Source organism: Pseudopipra pipra, chromosome 18 (assembly GCF_036250125.1).
Source record: "Pseudopipra pipra isolate bDixPip1 chromosome 18, bDixPip1.hap1, whole genome shotgun sequence".
In the NCBI taxonomy this organism is placed as follows: domain Eukaryota; kingdom Metazoa; phylum Chordata; class Aves; order Passeriformes; family Pipridae; genus Pseudopipra; species Pseudopipra pipra.
This window is the reverse complement of record NC_087566.1, coordinates 239486-262407: the sequence shown is the minus strand read 5'-3', so window position 1 is coordinate 262407 and position 22922 is coordinate 239486. Positions and strand designations below refer to the sequence as shown.

The following is a 22922-nucleotide window of genomic DNA, read 5'->3' as shown; positions in this document are numbered from 1 at the left end:
CCTCTGCCCTACCAGCCCTGCCCAGCCACTCCCTTAGAGCCCCCCACTGCCTGGGGTGCTGGGCAGCCTCCTTCCCTCCCTGCTTCCTTCTCACCAGACCTTCACTGACCACATCAGCGTCTTCCAGAACATCGCCCGGCACTACGGCATGGCCTACCTGCTGGAAACCATTGAATGGCTGCTGCACACCAACCCCCAGCTCCAGCAGTGAGGGCTGGGCTGCTCCTCCTGCCTACTCTGTGCTCTGTCATCCATGGAGAGCAGTCCTGGACCCCCTTGGCCATGGAGATGCTGCGCACCCCTCCTGCAGCAAGGAAGGGGAAGCAGAGCTGTGCCTGGGACTGGGCTGTCCTGCCTCCAGCTGCCTGGTGGGGCCTGGGAGGCTCCAGGGGCTGAAGCTGGGCTCCCCACATCTGTGCTGGCCCCCAGGTGTGGTTTTAATGTTGCGTTTCTGTAAATAAATGGGTTGTAGAAGGCAGGTGTAGTTTTTGGGGGGCAGGGAAGCAGGGGCTGTGGCTCACCCCTGGATGATGCCTGCAGCTGAGGGGGCACGAGCTGTGTCCTTGCTGGGCAGGATGGACCAGGGACCTGTTCCTGTCTGATCCCTCCCTGCCTGCTTGGGGGCAGGGGGGCTGCAGCCTGGCCATGCCCCCAGTGGTCCCCCTCCAGCTCCAGGGGAAGGGGCTGCAGCACTGGACCCTAATGTGACAGTGGCTCCCTGCCAGCGAGTGTGTGTCTGGTGTATCCTGCATTCTGGTTACTGCCTTCAGCCAGGCTCTGTCTCCTGCTCCTGCCCTTTGGGGGAAGAAGCCCCAAGGGCTGCAGGCAGAGCTCTGCCTGTACTTCCAGAGTCTTGGCTCTTCTCTCTGGATGATGCCAAGATGCAGTCGGAGCTGACTTCTTCCAGTGACACTGCCCTGGTGGGGCAATGCCTCCCTAACCAAGGCAGCGGAGCCCAGCAGTGCACTCCTGCCTGCCTCAGCAGGTTCTGCAGGCAGCAGGGTTGGGGTCCGGAGGGAGCTGAGAGGACCTTGTCCTGTTCCTGCATCCATGCAGCAGGACAAGCAGCCCCAGGTGCCCACCATGGAGCTGTATGAGGGCAGGTTTAGGCTGGATATTGGGAAAAGGTTCTTCCCCAAAAGGTGTTTGGGCACTGGAACAGACTTCCGAGGGCAGTGGTCACGGCCCCAAGGCTGGCAGAGCTCAAGGAGCCTTTGGACAATGCTCTGAGGGACAGGGTGGAATTGTTGGGGTGTCTGTGCAGGGCCAGGAGTTGGACTGGATGATCCTTGTGAGTCCCTTCCAACTCAGGATATACCACGATTCTACGAAAAGTGCCGGCTGGGCCCCAAGGAGCAGCTGAAGCCCCTGGAGGATCCCAAAAGATGGGAAGAGCTCTGGGCTGGGCAGACATGGAGGCAGGATAGAGCAGTACCGCGGTCCTGTCAGGATGGGTTCTCTCACTCCCGGTGTGCGGGTGGGCAGGGGGTGCTCTGCAGGACCCTCTGCTCCTCCATCCTGTCATCTCCAGCTCACACCGGAGGTGGTCCCGGGGTGGCACTGCCGTGCTCCTGCTGCGCTGATGCCTGCTCTCCCCCAAACTCACCGTGCTCCGGCTCCCGGGAAGCCCAGCAGGAGCCGAGGGAGGGCAGGAGGTGCCCGAGCGCGAGGCCGGGACGGAGCAGGACATGGAGCCGCAGGGACCGGGAACGGGGCCGGGGCCGCAGCACCGGCGGCTGCGGGAGCCGCCCTGCCCGCAGGGGGCGCTGCAGCACCGGACCGGGCAGAGCCGTGCGGATGGGATGGGATGGGATGGGATGGGATGGGATGGGATAGGTTCAGTTCAGTTCAGTTCAGCGGGGCTGGGCTGGGCCGAGCTGGGCTGGACTGGGTTCGGCTGTACTGGGTTCAGTTCAGTTCAGCTGGGTTGGGCTGGACTGGGTTCGGCTGTACTGGGTTCAGTTCAGTTCAGTTCAGCTGGGTTGGGCTGGGCTCGGCCGGGCTGGGCTGGACTGGGCTCGGCCGGGCTGGGCCGGGCTGGGCTGGGTTCAGTTCGACTGGGCTGTGCTGGACTGGGTTCAGCTGGGCTGGGCTGAGTTCAGCTCAGCTGTGCTCAGCTGTTTTAAGGTGGGCTGGACTGGGTTCGAATAGATTTTTACTTATTAAAGCCCTGACATCCTAGGTAGCAGCCCAAGACTGCTCCAAGGAAGGTACCTGGGACGCTTTATCTCTTGGATTAAACTGTATCCTCCTCATTGCACCCAAGACTCCTCCCAGTCACCTCCTGGAGCTTTTGGATCTGTGATTTTGAGACCTTAAATCCCAGGTAGCAGCCCCAGACTGCTCCGGGGTAGCTGCCTGTGATGTTTTGCTCTTTGGTAGAAGCTCTCTGTTCCAGGATCCAGCCAAGACTCCTCCCAAGCATCTCCCAGAGTCTTTTCACTACTGCTCATAAATCCTGACATCCTACCTAGGTAGCAGTCCCAGACTCCTGCAGGAAAACTACCTGAGACGGTTTTTCGCTGTTTGAGAAAACCGTATCCTCCAGGATCCACCCAAGACTCCACCCAGGAATCTCCTTGAGGCTTTACACAGCTGCTTTAGTCCTCTGAGAACTCAGTAGCAGCCCAAGGCTCCTTCAAGGAAGCAACCTGAGTTGGCTGTTTTGGAATGATCTCTCTCTTCTGGGATCCAGCTGAGATTCCTCTCCCCTATCTCCTGGAGTCTTTTGCCTTGTTCTTACAGTGCCCTGTGGTCATGGGTAGCAGCCCCAGACTCCTCCAAAAGAGGCCTCCAGAATAACTTTTCTCTTTTGGAGGACTCTATCCTCCACGAACCAGTCAACTCTCCTTCCCGGCATCTCACAGAATCTTCTTACATCTACTGTAGGCACCTGAGATCCCAGGCAGAAGCCCCAGATTCTTCCAACGAAGAGAGAGATTATTTTTGTCTTTTCAAGGAAAATGTATCCTCTGGCATCCACTTGAGACCCCTCCCAGGCATCTACTGGAGTCTTTATTAAATCAAGACTTTAAACACAACTGGCCCCAATCCTGAGCCCTGGGGTACCCCACTAGTGACCAGCCCCAGCAGGATTTAACCCCATTCCCCACCACTGGCCTGGCCACCAGCCAGTTCTTACCAACACCCATCTACACCATGGGAATCAGTTTGTCCAGGAGAATGCTCTGGGAAATGATGCCAAAGGCTTTACTAAAGTTGGGGTAGACACACCCACAGCTTTTCCCTCATCCACTGAGTGGATCACTTTGTCATAGAAGCAGATCAGGTTGGTCAGGCAGGACCTGCCTTTCCTAAGCCCATCCTGGTTGTCCTGTATATGCCATGTGATGGCACTCAGGATGATCTGCTCCCTGGCCTTCCCAGGCACTGAGGTCAGGCTGATGGGCCTCTAGGTCCCCAGATCCTCCTTCTGACCCTTCTTATAGATGGACATCACATTGCCAACCATTTGGTGAGCCTGAACTGCTGATAGATGATAAATAAAAAAGAAGGCCACTTGCATAAAAGACAAGATGCTTTCTCGAAGTTAAAAAAATGCTTATGTCAGTTAAAATCAAAAATATTTTTCTTTAGATTTAGTTAAATTATTTTCTTTAGATTTAGTTAAATTATTTTCTTTATCACCTAAAATTATTTTACACAATGGATGCACAGTATTGCCCATAATTCTGTAATGGCATTTCCAGACTGAGAAATCTAAATGTCTCTGTGTGCATGCTGTGGCTTCAGACAGCTCTATCCTCCTCCTCTGCTGCCCTCACAATGACACCATCTCACGGCCACTGCCCAGCAGTCTCTCTGTTAATGATTCATCAGTCACTTTTTTTTTTCTGAAGTCTGTCTTACCTTAGGTTTGTCTGTCTAATTCTTGGCCAGATTTCCTATGCTGATTCTTATCTGTAATTCAGTCATCTGTCTGTCCCATGTTCATATGTCCCTCTCTGTCTGTGTCTTTTGACTCTATGTCCACCTGTGACAGGCTGGTTTACAGATACAGCTTACAATTGCATGAAAACATTGAACTTTGGGTTGTTTTTTTGCCTGGAGAGACGCCATCTATAACGCAGCTGTCTCCTTTGAGAACACACGCAGGATCACCCTCGAGGAAAAAAGGCAACACAGAAAGAACCGTGTATTGCAGAATACACCATCTAAGGAGTCCTTCTGCTGTGCCTTTTGCAATTGGATATGTCTGTCACGTATTGGCCTCATAAGCCACCAGCGTGCCTGTAACAAATGTGGATAGAGCCTTCCCAAATCTTCGTTCGCAAAGCCTAGCCATGGGGACAGTTGCATGAAAACATTGAACTTTGGGTTGTTTTTTTTTATACATGGCATGGCTTTTGGTATCGCAGGTGATGGTTTCTCCTGATCCCGTGTCATCATTTACGAATGGTATTCTCCAATTTATTACTCCCATTAAAACCACTTGCCACATCCTCTCCCCCCTACGACTGGAGGCACAAAAGGCAAAGATCATGAGCTGAGGTAAGAACGATTTACTGGAAACAGCCATGAGATAAGAAAATAAACAATAACAGCAACAATATTAATAACAAAAGGTATAAGAAAAGAAATTATTCACTTGAAAAACTCTCCAATATTAGACAATGCCAGACAGCTCCCTCGGCCAGTTTCTCAACCAGAAGGAAAATACCTTTTCCTCAGAAGAGCCTCCCTTATCCCTGCTCCCAGCAATGACATGAGGTGGTATAGAATAACCTCCAGGTCCTGGCCATGCCCCCTCCCAGCTATTGCAAAAATTAGCCCTATCCTGGCCAGAATCAGGACACCCTGCCTGCAGATGAGCTTACAGGAAAGGCACTGGACAGACCTGAAGCACTCACAGGATGTTACCGGATTGTGTACTGTGATATGGTTTGAAGTTGGCTCCCTGCCAAGTCTTCAAACCTTACCACAAGAAGTCCCCCCCTCTGCAAACCTCAGGGAGAAGAGGGAGAAAACAATAACCAAGAAAACCGAAACGAGAGAGAGGCAACTAAAGCAATATATATAAATATATTTACACTTATGTTACAGTTATATACAATTGAAATATATATACAATTTCACAAGGAAAAGGGAAGGAAAAAGGAACAAAACCAAAATAAAAAATATATATATCCCAATCAGTAGCCCGAGATCTAGCAACTAAAAGAAATTAGCAAAAGACTATCTTAGTACTCTCCTTGGGACAACAGAAAGTCATGCTGGAATGATCGCTGGCAACCTCCATCTCCCAAGGTTGACAAGGCCTTACCAGGCCTCGCTCCCCAACATGGCAGACTCAACAGCAGGGAACCTGTACCTCCAAGCCGCTGGAAGGAAAGAGAACGAAGGCCTTTCCTCCTTTCTTCTTATACCCCGCCTTACGTAAAAATTGTAGTAAATACTGGGTAAATCTGGACCCTTCCCTGGTTACAAACTGGTCACCAAGGAAGGCCTAGACCAAACTACCACAACTGTCATGCTCTGGCAGTGACAAGGAAGATCTCACCAGGTACAGCTTAGTCCTTGGTGCCCAAGCAGGAAAATAGCTCCAGGCTGTCCAGAAGGTGCTTGGCCTCAGGGACTGTGGCGCTGCCTCATGTGGGACAGTGTCAGATTTCCCATTAGAGACAGGCATGGATCACGCTCATTTGAAGCAGACCAATTTAACTTCTTAGGCTTCTTGCCTTAAAGCCATGATTCCTGGAACCCTTCCCAGAGGACAACCTCTCCTACCAACCAGACTCTGGCTGTGTGGAGAATCTCAGATGATAACGAGCTCGTCATGGTTCATGCACTCTGCAACCCTCTTGAGAGTGTCACATACCATGCAGAGGGTGAGGTATGGTAAGGATAGTTTAATAGAGTCTGCTGAGGGCTGATGGTGATGAAGCTGTTTCAGGACACCAAGGTGTCCCTGCGGGCTGGTTAGGACAGAAAACCAGAGACTCACACTTCAGGATGATGAGGAATGGAAGCAGACAGGGACAGACCGGGTGCCTCAGGTGCCAGTCCCATCCCTGAAAGGTGATTCTTTCTGCCACCCTCAGCCAGAGGGTCCCTCTGGTCAGCATGAATGTGGTGGGCACACAGGGTCGCACTGGCCCAGCACCAGTGGATGCAATACGGAAGCAACTCTCCTTCCTCTGAAGGCATCTGTGGCAGAAGCTGCTTGAGGCTGTGAATGTGTCAGGCCTCCATCACACATTGCACCTCGACAGCCTTAGGATGGTGTTCCCAGGAAATGCTACTCCACCTGTGGCACATGCAGAGTTTTAGGGGTACAGCTCAGTAGAACTTACAGACCATGACAACCTCAGCCCTCAGAGGGTCCCCACACATAACTCCCAGGAACAAGCAGTGCCTCTCAGTCCCAAGGGACTTCCCTTTCAGGTCCCCAGAAGTCTGACCCAAAGAGAAGATTCACACCCCCTTTGTGTGGAAGCCCATCCATACCCAGAGCTATTCCCCACTCACCAGACCCTGGAGCTGGAGTGGTGCTTCTCGACTGGAAATCCCTGACACCTGTCCCTTTTATCCCTGAGGCTTTACCAGGCTGCAAACACCTTTTCTTCAGCTTCTGTCTCCCCTTTAAGGTTTCCAGAAATGGAACAGTGCTTTCAAGCCATGGAAACCAACGTGTTGCTGTAAGGTCAATGTAATGGTTTTGAGTTTAGGCCTTCCTTCCTGGTGGCCAGGAAGGAAGTATTCCATCCTATTCCTTTACGTAATCCAAACATATAAATAGACAGAGAGAAAAGCCTCTTCCTCTTTTCCCTTCCGGCAAGGTTTGGAGACAGCAGACTCCCGCAAGGCCGGTCTCACTCCTGTGGGGGAAGTTGAGGCCTGGCTGGGCCTACAGGGTCTGTTGTTCCTGCTGCTCCAGGGTTCAGTAGTGTGGTGGTGGCATTTCCCAAGGAAAGTAGTAAGATATTCTTTTGCTAATTCTTTAGTTTGCTAGATCCTGAGGTGGGGTTTTTTTGATTGTTGTCATAGGTTGATATTGGCCCCCCCGAGAGGCTGGGGGGCTCAAAGGTGTTTGGGTGCCAGGACAGTGTTCCCTAGAGAGCCAATCACCACTCATGTTGTTCGCTTCTGCTCAAAATCATATATCACAGCACCAGAAGCTGTTGGCAAGTTCTGTCTTGGTTGTTTTGCTGTTGGTGTCTGCTGCGTGCAGGTGGACAAGGCCAGGGGGTGGCTGGGCTCCCTCTCTTCCCCCTCCGGGGGGGAGAGGGGAGCCCTGTGACCCCCCAGCTCAGCCTTTGGCTAGAATTAGAGTCAGCATTTGGAGTGTGTGCTGTGAAGGAAGAGATTCACAGCACCTGAGGTAAGAGGAGAGAGGCAGGCTTTGCAGCCGAGCCCTCTTCCCCCCTTCTTTTCTGCAGTGAAGCTGTAGAGGGGGGCTTTTTCTTTCCCTCCACTGTAAGTGGAGGAGAGGCTCAACTTGAAGCTGAGCCAAGAGACTGGGCTGTGGAAGTAGGCCCAGTGCTCGGGAGAAGAGTCCCAGGCGAAATTGGAGACGAGCCAAGAGCTCGAGAGTTGCCTGCTGAAGCTGACCGGGGGCAGCTGAGAACTGATGTGGAGGAATGAAGATTCCAGGACACAGACACGTGATAAGCTACACTGCAACAGCCTACAAACCAAGGTGAGACACCGAGAGGGAGGAATCACCAGCAGCAGAAGAGCAAGGACTCAACGCTATTGTTATAGGTAAATGAAAATAGACTGAAGTATAGCAGCAAAAATTTATTAAAGATTTATATAAAATGCAAATAAGCAAAACAGCGCGCTGGGCGGCCGGGGGAGACCCCTGCTCCACTCACGGCCCGCAAGCGCAGTGGGCAAAACCAGTAACCTTTATACCCTTAAATTCCCCTCCCACTTGTTATCCCACTATTGGATCCAAGTTCACAGGTCTGGTTCTGGTTGGTTCTTTTGCAGGCCCGCTTCAGTTGCCAAGTACTTCCCCATCCATAGTTTTAGGTAATTCTTCGTCCTTGAGGCCTAGTGTGTGAGTCCCTCCAGATGTCCATCTTGGATCCTCTTTATCGTCCTCGTAGTTGACCCTTTGATCCTTTTCCTTCCCTTCGTTACTTTAGGCGTACACTTTTAGACAATATACTTTTAGAAAAACAAGATACAAAATACTTATTCAGTAAGGCACAATAATTTGTCTTGTCAGCTTAAGAACTGCAGCTGCAGAACTATCAGCCTATAGTACTGACAGATTAATTAACCATTCTGCAGCTTGCAGTTCTCCAGCCTTAACAGAACATTGATTACAATAACATATATATAGAAATATAACATGCAATACAATTGAATGAGTAAATTACTACTACTAATTTGATGAGTAAATTACTTTACTACTACCACTTATTTATTACACTATCTCCTCGGACTTCATGAGGAGGAGAGACTACAACAAACAACTGCTGGAACTTGGTGAGGAGGGAGTGTTCAGGAGCTCAGAACACTCCCACAGCAAAAGACTGTGTTACATGTCAGCCTTAAAGGCTGCTCCTGGACTAAAGTTAAAGGAGGGGCTTGAAAGGACTGACTGATAGTAATGTAATATATATATATAGTTGCCTTTAGTTTGTATAGTATTTATTTGTGTAAATAAATGTATATACTTCCCCCTTCCCCTACAGAAGCCTCTGGCCTGAAAGTTTCTCTCCGGTGTTAGGATAAATTGTTGAGAAGGGGTGGGGGAAGCCTAAAAATTGGATTTTAGATTTCTAATGTGGCTCAAACTGCCACAATTGTGTATATCTGTTTTGGTTTTTGCTTTTTGTCCTTTTTTTTTCCCTTTCTGTCCTTTTTTTTTTCCCTTTCCCTTTCCCTTTCCCTTTCCCTTTCCCTTTCCCTTTCCCTTTCCCTTTCCCTTTCCCTTTCCCTTTCCCTTTCCCTTTCCCTTTCCCTTTCCTTTTCCCTTTCCCTTTCCCTTTCCCTTTCCCTTTTGGGATTGTATATGGTATTTCAACTGTATATAACTGTAATATACGTAAATACATATATTTTAATATAGTTTGGCTAGTCTAGATCTTTCATAGTTTTTTTTTCTCTTTTGCTCTTTGCCAGAGGTTTTTGTGCTGGGCCTCGGGGACTTGATGGGGAGCCAAATCAAACTTAGACAGTCAATCAGCATCAGGTCTTTACAGGTGAGATAAGCCCCATCTTCAGCCTATCTCATGCCTGAGGTCTATGTGTTTAACACCTGGAACACGTGCTTCGCAGCGGCACGGCCCAGCCCCAGGTGCTGGGGCCCGGCCCCGGGCACGGAAAGGAGTAAGAGAATGGGAGCTTCGCCTGTGCAGACAGTGCCACCGTGGGAGATGAGAGCGGAGCCCCGGAACACACAGAAGAGAAGGACAACTCTAAACCCAGGCAGATGGAGCTCGTTCAGCCCTGTAAGGCCATCCATCTAAGAGAAGGTCACTCTAAACAAACCTACGTCCTGAGGACCTTGCTGCCACCGTCCAAGCTTGCTTGGCCCTGGCAGATGAACCTTAGGATTAAAGGGTGAGCTCAGTTCAGCACACACTGTGTCTCACCTAAAAAATCCATTGAGCAGGCTCAAAGGCCTTACCCGCATTTGCAAAGCCCTGTATCACCAGCGCGCTTGTAACAAATGTGGGTCAAGACCTTTCCCAAATCTTCGTTCGCAAAGACTGGCCGTGATGATGATGTGTTTAACAGCCCTTCACATCAGCAAGCTGTTTCCACAGTGAAATCCACCCAAAATCATAACAGACGGATCATTTTAAGCTTCTGTAACTATCTAGAAATAGAGTTGAACAAGTGAGCCAAAATCTCTTGAATGGCAGGGTGCTGCTTCTTTATTTGTCTTGCTTGCTTCTTTTAGGGTTAAAGGAATGGTCATGTACAGTTGTGGAAGCATCAGGAGAAACAAAGAGCAGGAGAACAGCTCTGAAAGCAGCACATGCTGATGGGACCCAGATTAGCAGCCCAGCAAAAGATCCCTGCATGTCAAATGCAGCTTCTCAGGACACCCTAATAAGGGAACAGGCAGCCTAAAAGGAAGGATAGAGTGGGGAAAAAATAAACAGTCTCAAACTGGAAGAAATCCTCAGGACATTAAGTGTTGAGCTTGGGAAAGGAAGAACAGGGCAGGAATAAGGCACTCAGGCAAGAAGGCACAGAGTAGCAAAGCTGGTCCATCTGAGAGATAGGAGAGGACATAGAAACAAATGGAGATAAGGAGCTCTGTGAGAGATACCTCAACCTGAGAGGTGAGACCCAAAACCAGCACATAACTGCCAGCCAAGGAAGAGCCCAGGAAGTGTGGGAGTGATGGAACACCTGGCATTCCTCACCTTGGATGTTCTCACAGAAGATATGGAAGCCTCACAGACAAGGTGAATGCTGGCACCGCAGGCTCTGGCTGTTGGGCGGGTTCCTTGGAGACAGCTGCCCTGGGACTAGGGAGCAAGGCAGAAAGAATGTGGATGAGGGAAACTGTTTCCTTCAGTTTAGTTTTGGAGCAAAGCTACCTTCCCTTCTAGAAGGCCTGCCATTAAACTCTGCAATCTTTTTGCAATTTTGCAACATTATTCCCTAAAACCTTGTCAAATCTAAGAGATATGTAATGACTTCTGTTCCCAGTCCCCAGAAGAGATGGGAACTCCTGAAAAGGAGTGTAACACTTTTCACATTCCTGGAGACCCCTGGACAAACACAGATGCTATTCAGACAAAAAAATATCACACCGGCACTAGAGGAGTGAGATGGGAAACTTCATGATCCCCATGAGCAGCATAAGCACAACCACTAATTTCAGGACACCATAATCGGAGAAGAGTGAAATTCTCCGCAGATAGTGACCCCAGGTTGCTGGGCAAAGAAATTAAATAACGTCACCTCATCCACTCGTGCACTTGGCCTCAGTGAAGTGCACAGCACAGTCCCAGTCCTTTCAGTCAATAGATTAAAAATAGGCCAATCAATTACATTCTAAAAGGCAGGGAGAGGAGAGGAAAGGAAGGGTTGGTGTGCACAGGCATGAAGAGCAGGTGTACAGACTGATGATTGATGTGGGAGATTTCGCAGCCATGGAAAGAATCATCTTTCTTCAGCAAAGCTTTTACAATCCACACTGAAAATTGAATGAACCAAATATATTAATTTTTTCTGATTTCTGTTTTTTTTTTCTGTCTTCTCCCTTGAAGCATATCTTCAAAACCTTAAACGAAATCCATTTTGAATTTAAACTAGCCTAAGGAAATGCTGAGGAAGAACTGTAGTTGTTAAATACAAAGGTTTGTTTCTTTCTTCATTTCTTTATCCCGTTCTGTGAGAGAGCAGATGATGAACTTTAGGACATGCCTTTGTTACACTTTCATAACACAACAACTTTGTGCCAGCAGCACAACCTCAGTTGTGAAAATAAGTTGTCTTTTCAGAAGCTATTTGTGCTGACAGATTGGCAGTGAGCCCTTGTCACCACTAGAGATTCGGAGGTTGACAGAAGGCTCTTTCCCCCTTCCCAAGTGGGCCAGCTCTTCTTTTTCCTTTGCTTCTGTCTCAGGCTACAAATACAATTGTCTCTTCAGACGGTGATTCAATGTGGTACATGGAAGCATGTACCACACCTTAGCCTTGCCTATCCTCCTCTTGGAAAACACAGGCTGCAGTTAGTGGAAGGAAAAGTGGGGAAATAAAATAATAATTTAACAAAAAAAAAAAATAGTAGCAATTGTAAATGTCTCTCCTCTGATCTTTCTCACCACTAGAAACTTACGATTTTTTTTTTTAGCAAAAATCTCATTTCCCTCTTCTTTCTCTTCCCCATCTTTTTGTTACCTGTTGATTTGTATTTTTACCCCATGGCCCCATTAGCAAGGCCCTGAGAGGAAAATGGCTGAGAGGTTTCTTTTCCCTGATAGATTGATTACTGCAGCAAGAGCTGCTTTGTCTTTGGAGAAAGGCCTCCTGGCACTGGGGTGCTGGGTGGTGAGGGGATGTCCAGCTCAGTCCAGGACTGGTCCATGCTCCCAAAGCTGTTTCAGACAGGACTTTGGACAATATCCCCAAACCAGCTGCTGCTGCTTCTCTCCCCAGCATCCCTGCAGCTCTAGGCAGTGTCTTCAGAAGAGCAACGTGGCACCTCCACCAGCAATGCTGAAGGAGCCCCAAGCCTCTGGCCTTCTCAGCACACATCTGGGACACAATAGGAAGCTGAGGATGTTTTTTGAGCAGACTTTTCACCCCTGACAGCAGTGCTAATTTGCTTCTTGGACACCGCTAGTTCTTTGCCCCTGAGCTTGCCACTTTGGAGTCCTGCTTGTGTCTCAAAAGCAGGGCAAGACGGAAGAGGTAACACTAGCAAGGGAGAGGTGGCTCAACTCCATGGCCCAGACTGCAGGTTCAGCACATGGTGCAGTGGATTTGGAGTGAAGAGACACTTTGGCTCCCAGGCAAACAGTCACATCCAGTACTGGTGGGTGCCCCAGCACAGCTTCCTTGGGAGGGCCAGTCAGGGGTGGCTACAGGTGAGCCTGGGCTCTGTTGGGGGGCTGGTAGCAAGGCAGGACTGGCAGGCAGGACAGTGCTGCCCAGCAACAGAGTAGCAACCCTGCACACCCGTGTTCTTTCAGCAGGCATAGCACTGCTGTTGGTTTGGTGGAGACCCCCTGGCAGGCATGTTCATGCTTTGAGCTGATCGGCTGGAGTACAATTGACTCCTGGCTGTGTGTCCTGGGACAAGAGCAGGCTCTGATCCCTTGGGACAGGGAATAGGCTCCGCAGTGCCTGTGAAGAGAACTGTCCTGTGGGGATGCAGGGAGTCTCCTGGCCCAGCCAGAGCTGCCTCCATGGGGATGCTGGTGGAGGGAACCTCCAGCATCCCTCGGGAGGTGATGGGACAGTATGTTGGGATCTTTCTGATGCCATGTCAGAGTCCCTGGCGATGCTCACTCAGCAGCACAGAGCTGCAGCACTCACACTGCCAGAGCCTGGGCATGTCCCTGGGAGCACTGGGGACTGGCCCCAGCTGCAGGTGGGGAGACATGTCCAGGTGGGGCAGGACGGGACATGGCATAGAGCACCCAGGGGTCCCAGGTTTGCCATCCTTTCCTCTGAGGGCAGGTGCTGGAGGTGGCCGGGACTGTGCTGCTGAGGTGGCATGGCAGGTGTGAAGGAGGATCCAGGAGACATCAGACCTGCCACAAGGGCGTTTGGGGATCAACCCTCAGCTGCTACAGCACCTCCTTCTTTTCACTTTCTGTCCCATGGAGCTCCCTACTTGTACCTCTTCTCTGGGCCAGATGGGGCTACCTCCTCCCTCTTCACTGGGATCCCACAGCCATGTGACACTCTGCACCTGCTACTTCTACTGCTGCTGCTGCTCCCTTTTGGGGCCTGCAGCACTTTGGATTCCGATGCAAGCCCAGAGATTCAGAGGAGCTGGCCCTTAACTTGTGGCGGGTCTTGCCACTGCATTCAAAGAAATCTGGGCTCTGCCTGGGCCTCTCAGATCAACATTAACCCTGCTGCCTAATAACAGTCCCTTAACAGTGGCCCTGATAGCTCATCCCTTCCTCTCCCAAATTGCAATGATGTCAGGTTTGCCTGTTCTTGGTTTAGGCACACAGTGATTCCTGGAGGGCTGCAGAAATGCAACAGCATCAGCGTTAGTCTCCTCTGGGGTTTTCAGAGGGAACTCCCTTTCAGAGAGCTCTTCTGAGCCTTCCTGAGCCTTCCTGCAGCCAAGCGTTACTCTAGAAGCAGATACAACTGAAAAAACTACAACAATCAGTAACCTGAGCAGTAACTAAAAAAGCACCACTTTTTATCCCACTGAGGTGTAATTGTGATGTTTGTAGGAAAGGCAGCCCTGCCCCGGGCCACGTGCGTCATGGCAGTGGGGGCCCTGGCCCCGGGCGCTGGGGCCCCGGCCCTGGGTGCGGAAAGGAGCGAGAGAATGGGAGCTTCGCCTGTGTGGACAGTACCATCATGGGAGTCGAGAGGGGAGCCCCGGAACACACAGAAGAGAAGGACAACTCTAAACCCGGGTAGATGGAGCTCGTCAGCCCTGTAAGGCCATCCATCTAAGAGAAGGTCATTCTAAACAAACCTACGTCCTGAGGACCTTGCTGCCACCGTCCAAGCTTGCTCGGCAAGATGAACCTTAGGATTAAAGGGTGAGCTCAGTTCAGCACACACTGTGTCTCACCTAAAAAATCCATTGAGCAGGCTCGAAGGCCTTACCCGCATTTGCAAAGCTCTGTATCACCAGCGCGCTTGTAACAAATGTGGGTCAAGACCTTTCCCAAATCTTCATTCGCGAAGACTGGCCATGATGAGGAAAGGCAATGTCCCAATCAGTTCTCTTGTGCCAACCACAAAAGTTTTGGTACAAAAGAAGAGGCTTCTGATTAACTAAATAAAAACCTAAACAAACAATGAGAGCAAACACAGCTCTGCCTCCCTGGGGCAGGACAGTCAGAACATCCCTCTGTTCTGTAAAGGACAGCCTTCCCACTGAAATGAGGAGCTCCTTGATGCACCACAAGTTCTCATCAGGTTCTGATAGTGGTCCAGCCTGGACAGTTCCCCTCAGACAAGCACTCCCACCACTTTGGTGCTCCCAGGGAGCATCTGAACCCCACCAGCCCTCAGAAAAGGTCTATAGATCCCAAACATCACCCTCAAAAAAAAAAAAAGTTGTCTATGTTGAGCTACAAGGAATGAGAAGTTCTTAAGCTTCTAGAATAACAATTTGCATTTTATTATTCAAAACCATAGCAGAGACGGGAGGCAAAGTGAATGTAGAGGCTTCAGGCAAATACATAAATAACGTCACTGGCACACAGAAGCAAATCAAGTGCATGGCACCAGGATGGCTGGGGCTGGGAGTAAGGAATGCATGAGGGGACGGGAGAGCTGGGTTTGTTCAGTCTGGAGTACCAAAAGGCTGTGGGGATCCCAGTTGCTGCCTTCAGCAGTACCCACCTAATGGAAGGGTGCCAAGGGGACAACGCTGGGCTCTTAGGAGGTGCACGATGATAGGACAAGAGTCCATGCGCACATGACAGAACACAGAAAATTCCAACTAGGTTTGTGAGAGAGAAAAACTACCATGAGATGGTCCAGGTGCTGGAACAGGGCCCAGAGGGACTGTGGGATCTCCATCCCTGGAAACACTGGAAGTTCAACTACAGGAGGACCTGAGCAACCTCTCCTAATGAAACCTTGTCTTAGTTTAGCAAGTTATAACTTAGAAATTAAGAGACTTCAAGTGGAAGTGTGGAAATGGAAAAAGAAACAGCTTTTTATTAACAAAATCTGAATAAACAACAAATGGTGCAACCAAAAACTTTCAGAAGAAACAAAACAAAGTCCCAAATCCCCAGGTGGAGGGGAGAAACCCGCGGCAACCCGGGGAGGGGGTGGAGGAAAGGCAGGACTGTCCCGGTGGTTCTAAAGCTGCTCCCAGCCACGTGTGCTCGCAGCTAGTTTTTCCCACAGGCAGTCTTGAAAGCAGAATACCTCGCTCTGAGATGGGTCGGTCTCTCTCTCTCGGTCGTTCTCCGCGAGGTGTCCCGTGGGGAAAAAACTTCCTCTCAGGAAAAAAAGAGAAAGAGAAAGAGAAAGAGAAAGAGAAAAAGAGAAAGAGAGAAAGAGAAAGAGAAAGAGAAAGAGAAAGAGAAAGAGAAAGAGAAAGAGAAAGAGAAAGAGAAAGAGAAAGAGAAAGAGAAAGAGAAAGAGAAAGAGAAAGAGGAGGCCAAAAACTGGACTCCTGCTCTGTCCGGTCTCGGACCACAACCCAAAAGCCCCCGAACAAAGGACTCTCCCAGCTGTTCCTGCGGCCACCGCTTCCCTCGAGCCCTCCCCCTGTCCCCGCTCCTGCGCTGCCCCGCTCCGCCCCCACACCCATCCCGGAAAAAACAGACGGGGGAGGGAATGGAGGGGGCGACATTGGGAAGAAATTCAAACATCTCTTTTCAAAACTATGACAAACCTGCTTGGAGCAGGAGGCTAGTCTGAATACCTCTGAAGGTCCCTTCCCACCTACATCATTCTGCGGTACGCTGAGCTGCAGTGATAACGCAGAGTTAGCAAGAAAACCTGCAATACGTTTCAATGAAACTGAGTGGGAGAATACAGCACTGCCCATGGCTGATACCTGATGAGAGGAACATCACCACAACATGATGGAGCATCAGAAAGGGAGAAGAAAACAGGGGGTTGGTGTGCTGAAAGGTAATCGATGACAAACCCAGGCTTACAGCCCCAGGACATTCACCTCTTCTACTTCAGCCTCCAGCTTTCTCATTGTACTCCAGGTCTTTGTGTGGGAGAAGAGGTTTGGTTAGGTCTGTTTGGAAGATAACTTCTGGAAGTCTACTCAATCCACAGAGCAGATGCATTCTCTCCACCTTCCCGTGAGCAGTTCTTGGCAATGCACAGACATGTGCCAGTACTCCGGAAGCTGCTCCCTCCCTCCACAGTCTGTCCTGCTTTTCCAACTGGTGGACTTGAGGGAGGACACACTGCGGGACAAGGCACTTGATGAAGGGGGTGGAGGACAAAGATGAAGCAGGAAATGTACTGCTGCAGGGTTCAGAGCAGTGGAAGCAGGTGAAAAATCAGCTTGCAGAGATTTAGGTGAACATAGGGGCAGATTTCCAAGTATATCTGCAACTCTGACAATCCTCCAGATAGGGTACGTGTTTCCAAAGAGCTCATCTTCATCCCAAAAAAGGGAAATAGATTGGAAGTGTAGGAAAAATCCTTCCTTTAAATTTAAAAACAACAAAAAAATACCTGCAGGACAAGGAAAGTGTACCAGGAAGTTCTTTATTGCAGCACAGTGGGTGCACTCCAAGCCACGTGGACCTAAAGGCACACCAACCATTTGAAAACCGCGCCTTTTGTATTCTCCTGGTTACATAAGCTGTTACATATTCAGTGATCATCAGTTTTTTACCTTAAAAGGTAATTTCTTGGACTCAGGAGGGGGTGTTACCTTCCCTCTTGATTGATTTGTGATGTACCCCCCTGGACTTTGTACAGAGGGGTCTCTCTGTACACAATGGATGGCCACGTGGCAAAGGATACATTTTTGTTTCTATACTTTTCCCTATTCCCGGCCGCAAAGGTTCCCTGGCATCAGACCCAGACAGGACCCTCCACCTTACAGCTTTCATGATACGCCTAAAAAAACCCCTTTGGAACTAAATGAAAAAGGAAAACCTCACCCCTTCTGTTTTTCCACTGAATTCATTTGCTAATAATTCATTCATGGCTAGGCTTCACGAACAAAGATTTAGGAAGGCTCTATCCACATTTGTTACAGGCATGCTGGTGGCTAATGAGGCCAATACAAGATAGACATATCTGATTGCAAAAGGCACAGCAGAAAGACTCCTTAGATGGTGTACTCTGCAAGACACGGTTCTTTTTGCGTTGTCTTTTCTCCTCGAGAGTGATCCTGCGTGTGTTCTTGAAGGAGACAGCTGTGTTATAGATGGTGTGTCTCCAGGCCTCCCGATTGGAGGCCAGAGTAGACCAGTTATGATGATCAATATGGCCAAGGCTGAGATGTTTCAGGGAGTCCTTGTATCTTTTCTTCGGGGCTCCTCTCTTGCGGCAGCCGGTGGCAAGTTCCCCATAAAGCAGGATCTTAGGGAGGGGGTGGTTGGTCCTTCATCCTCGAGACGTGCCCTGCCCATCGCAGCTGTGTTCTCAGCAACATGGCCTCAATACTTGTGACTGCTGCTTGCTCTAGAACAGATGTATTGGTCACATAATCTGACCAGTGGATGTTTAGGATTGTGCGGAGGCAGCGTTGATGGAAGCGTTATAGGAGACACAGGTGGTGGCGGTAGATGACCCATGATTCGGAACCATACAAGAGAGTAGACAGCACAATGGCTCTGTAAACACTGATCTTGGTACTTTTTTTCAAGTGTTTATTACACCATACTCTTTTGTGGAGTTTTTCAAAAGCACTATATGCCTTTGCTAACCTGTTGTCTATCTCTCCATCAATCTTACCATCCGAGGAGATGAGGCTGCCTAGGTAATTAAACTGCTGGACAGATTTGAGCTCTGATTGGCCAATGGTGAAGTGGGGATGATGGAAGACTTCCTGAGGTGCAGGTTGATGGAGAACTTCAGTCTTCTTTAAACTGACTTCCAGCCCAAAGAGCTCAGCAGCGTCTGCAAAGAAGGATGTTAAACGCTGCAGAGCTGCTTCTGTGTGGGCAACAAGGGCGGCGTCATCAGCATAAAGCAGCTCCTGGACAAGATGGTTTAAGGTCTTGATGTGGGCCTTCAGTTGCCTTAGGTTGAAAAGGCTTCCATCAGTATGATATTGAATGTAGATACCGTCCTGATCATCGAGGTCTGCCGTGGCCCTTTGGAGCATCCTGCTGAAAAAGACTGTGAATAGGGTAGGAGCGAGAACGCAGCCTTGTTTCACACCATTCTTAATTAAAAAGGGCTCAGAAAGTGTGTTGCCATATCTGACTTGGCCGTGCTGATCCTCATGGAGTGAGATGATTGTTTTAAGGAACTTGGGGAGACAACCTAAACGTTCCAAAATCTGCCACAGACCTTTTCTGCTCACAGTATCAAAAGCCTTGGTGAGGTCGACAAAGGTTACATAAAGACCTTTGTTCTGTTCCCTACACTTCTCTTGCAGTTGTCTGAGAACAAATACCATGTGGTACTCCTGTTGGCTCTGAAACCACACTGACTTTCAGGTAGAATTTCTTCTGCTTATAGCAAGTATTAGTCTGTTCAAGAGTATTCTTGCCAGGATTTTGCCAGCAATGGAGAGCAGAGTAATACCATGGTAATTTGAGCAGTCTGATTTAATTCCTTTCTTCTTAAACAAAGTGATGATGACTGCATCACGAAGGTCTGATGGTAGTTTGCCTAGTTTCCAATAGCACGCCACAAACTCGTGAAATTTGGTATGGAGTGCAAGGCCCCCATGTTTCCAGACTTTGGGTGGAATTCCATCAACCCCAGCTGCCTTGCTGATTTTCACCTGCTGTATGGCCTTGAGGGTTTCTCCTAAAGTGGGGGGCAGTATCCAATTCAGACTTTACTGGTTGTTGTGTGATGGACTGAATTGCTGAGTCTTGGACTACACGGTTGGTACTGAAAAGAGTCTGAAAATGTTCAGACCATCAATTCAGAATGGAGGTTTTATCTGTTAGAAGCATTTGACCATCAGCGCTGAGTAGAGGGCTTTGTACCTGGTATGTAGACCCATATGCTGTTTTCAGGGCCTCGTAGAATCCTCTGTGATCACCTGTATCTGCGCATAATTGAGTTTTATCAGCTAGATCGATCCACCACTTGTTCTGGATGTCACGGAGTTTCTGTTGGAGCTTGCTGCATGCAAGATGAAAGGCTGCTTTTCTTGCGTGACAGGATGGCAGTGCAAGGTGTGCTTGGTGGGCGGTTCTCTTCTTCCTCAACAAGTCCTGGATTTCTTGATTGTTTTCGTCAAACCAGTCCTTGTTCTTCTTGAGGGAGAACCCTAAGGATTCTTCGGAAGATTGCAGGATGCTGTTCTTAATATGGTGCCAAATTGTTTCAGGAGAGGAATCTGCAGAATCTGTGGAATGGTTTTCGAGCCTCGTTCAAAGGTTTGCCTGGAATCTGTCTCTTACTGTGGCTGATTGGAGATTGTTAATTTGGAGTCTTCTTGGGATATTGCCCCTTTTAGGTTTGAATTTGAGATTGAAGTTGAGTTTACAGCGCACAAGCCGATGGTCTGTTTGGCATTCTGCACTGGGCATCACGCGGGTATGGTGGACATTGTGGACATCTCTCCGTCGCACCAGGACATAATCGATGAGGTGCCAATGCTTAGATCTGGGGTGCATCCAGGTTGTCTTCAGACTATCTTTCTGCTGAAAGATAATATTAGTGATGGTGAACTGTTGCTCTGCACAGAATTCTAGCAGAAGTTGACCATTGTTGTTGCAGTTTCCAACACTATGCTTGCCTAATATTCCTTTCCAGGCTTCAAAATTCTTACCTACTCTGGCGTTGAAATCACCAAGGATAATGATCTTATCCTCTGCAGGCACCTTTTGGGTAAGGCGGCGCAGGTCAGCGTAAAATTTAACTTTTTCGGCAGGGTCAGCGTCAGCTTGGAGAATTGGGGCATATATACTAAAGAGGACAACGTGTTGCTTGTTGTGGAGTGGATTTGCTTATAATAAAACTAGGTTATTTATTTCTCATAGACGAGACCTCTGGAGGTTGTCTGCTCCAAGCCCCTTTTCTCAAAGCTGGGCCTTTAGCTCCCACACGACACCGTGGCTGGATGCTGTTCCGTTGCACACGCGGAGTGCTGGTCACTACAGCTGCTGGGCTCCCACACAGGAACCACACCGGCCCAAACCCGGGGCACAGTCCCTGCCGCCAGGCGCTCTCGCATTCTGCCAGGACAGAGACCGGGGCACCTGGCCCCGGGCACTGCAGGCTCCGCTCCCTGCTCGGTCCCACCGCAGCACCGCCTGCAGGGGGCGCTGCACGACCGGACAGGGCTGGGCTGGGCTGGGCTGGGTTCAGCTGGACTGGGCTGGGCTGGGTTCAGCTGGACTGGGCTGGGCTGGGCTGGGTTCAGCTGGACTGGGCTGGGCTGGGCTGGGCTGGGTTCAGCTGGACTGGGCTGGGCTGGGCTGGGCTGGGTTCAGCTGGACTGGGTTCAGCTGGACTGGGCTGGGCTGGGTTCAGCTGGACTGGGCTGGGCTGGGCTGGGTTCAGCTGGACTGGGCTGGGCTGGGCTGGGCTGGGTTCAGCTGGACTGGGCTGGGCTGGGCTGGGCTGGGTTCAGCTGGACTGGGCTGGGCTGGGCTGGGCTGGGTTCAGCTGGACTGGGCTGGGCTGGGTTCAGCTGGACTGGGCTGGGCTGGGCTGGGTTCAGCTGGACTGGGCTGGGCTGGGCTGGGCTGGGTTCAGCTGGGCTGGGCTGGGCTGGGCTGGGCTGGGCTGGGCTGGGCTGGGCTGGGTTCAGCTGGGCTGGGCTGGGCTGGGCTGGGCTGGGCTGGGTTCAGCTGGGCTGGGCTGGGCTGGGTTCAGCTGGGCTGGGCTGGGCTGGGCTGGGCTGGACTAGGCTGGGACGGTCTGGGCTGGGCTGGGCTGGGTTCGGCTGTGCTGGATTGGGCTGGGTTTGGCTTGGCTGGACAGGGCTGGGTTCAGCTGGATTGGAGTGGGCTGGACTGGGCTGGACTGGGGTGGGCTGGGATGGGCTGGACTGGGCTGGGCTGGGCTGGGCTGGACTCGGATGGGCTGGGATGGGGTGGGCTGGGCTGAATTGGGCTGGGCTCACCTGGGCTGGGCTGGGCTGGATTTGGCTGGACTGGGCTGGGCTGGGCTGGGTTCAGTTCAACTGGGCTGGACTGGGCTGGGTTTAGTTTGTCTAGGCTTGGCTCAGATCAGCTTGGTTCGGTTCAACTGGGTTTGGTGTAACTTAGCTCAGGGGACAGCCCATCGCTAGTTTGTGGTCAGGAGAGAGTGTTATCCCCTGGACTGGTTGGCACAGGTGCTTGGGGGCTTTTGCCTTCCTCTGCAGCTCTGAGCATGGCCCATTGACGGGGTGCCTTGACAGGGAGCCAGTTCTGTCCAGGGATTCCCTGCTGTGGCAGGGTCAGGAGTCCAGCTGTGCCCTCCATCCCTCTGCCGCTACTCCCTGCGCCAGGTTAGCAGGAGAATCCCAAGGATCTCCATGCATGAGGTCACCTGGGGGTTTTCTGCCCTGTGCAGAATTTGGCTGGCTTGGTAAGACTGCTGGTAGAACAATCTGTCAGGAAGGAGCTGCCACTTGTGCCCCAGACATGCCTGTAATGAAAGTTGAGCGTTGGTCTCTTCCAGAGCTGCAGTTTGGGCTCTCAGTCACCCTCAGCTGAGGACCTGACATCATCACTAACTGGCTTGTGAGTGAAACAGTAACCAAATCTGCTCACAACTTCTCCGAGTAATCAGAGTGGTGTTTCTGCAATAGGAAACTCGGTGCCAGTGCATAACCCTGAATTACATCTTTGCAGGTGGAGGTGCATTGCAATACTCGTGGGGCTCCTCCTGCATTTTCATTTGTGCTTTTCAAGAAAAACAGTCAGCTTTGCTTTGACTATGTTGTGAATCCAGAAGAAAATTATGAAAATCAACCCTTTCCTTTCCCAGAGAACCTCCGGCACAGAGCACAGAAGAGGTGGCTGTCAGCCCCAAGGTCATGGGGTGACTGTGCATGTGGTGTGGCCACATGGTAAAGGCAGTCCCGAGGCTGGAGAGCCTATGAAACTGCACCGGCCCTTCAAACTGACTGACATGGACACAAGAAAGAAACAAACCAACATTGGGGGTGCTGTGAGTATCCAAAGTAAAAACAAGCCACCTTCTGACCAGCACTGCCATTTCTTCAGGGAGGCTTCAGTGGCAGATTTCTGGAAGAGCAGCTGGATTTGCTAATTAACTCGGTGGTTTTCTAGTCCAGGTTCACTCCCCAGCCATGGGCTCCTTCTGCTGCTCACAAAACTTTGGTGCTACTGCAGAGTAGCCATTCCTGACAGCTGTGGCGGATCAGGCATAAGTGTGTTTTACTTCAAACATTCTGACTTATGATAGGAAAGGTGTGATTGGTGGAGGGGGTTCCACAGAGGTGAGACGGTGCGTTCTGCCAACTGTGTTCTGAGTCAACTTCTAGCTCCACCTCAAGACTCGTTCTCAATGTCTGCCCCCCAGCTCACTTCCAGGAGGAGGGCTCAGAGGGCTGGTTGTGCATGTGTGAACAAAATGGTACTAAAAGTCTAGTTTACATTAAAGGCACAGACCAGATTAACTAGGAAAGTAAGTAACTAGGAAAGTATCTCACTCTCTTTTTACTCCCTTTCTCTTTTGCTTTCTTTGTCTCACAA

General features: G+C 50.3%; 1 protein-coding gene across 3 annotated transcripts in view; it reads left to right on the top strand.

The window, feature by feature from the left end:
• The window catches only part of POLE (DNA polymerase epsilon, catalytic subunit), a 31540-nt gene extending 31066 nt beyond the window's left edge, over positions 1-474 (top strand). For all 3 annotated transcript variants that reach the window (XM_064674509.1, XM_064674508.1, XM_064674507.1), the window contains exon 48: positions 98-474. In XM_064674509.1, coding sequence (XP_064530579.1) covers positions 98-211 — 114 coding nt within the window. In that variant the 3' untranslated portion in view covers positions 212-474. The remainder of the gene's footprint in view (positions 1-97) is intronic.
• Positions 475-22922: the final 22448 nt, after the last annotated feature.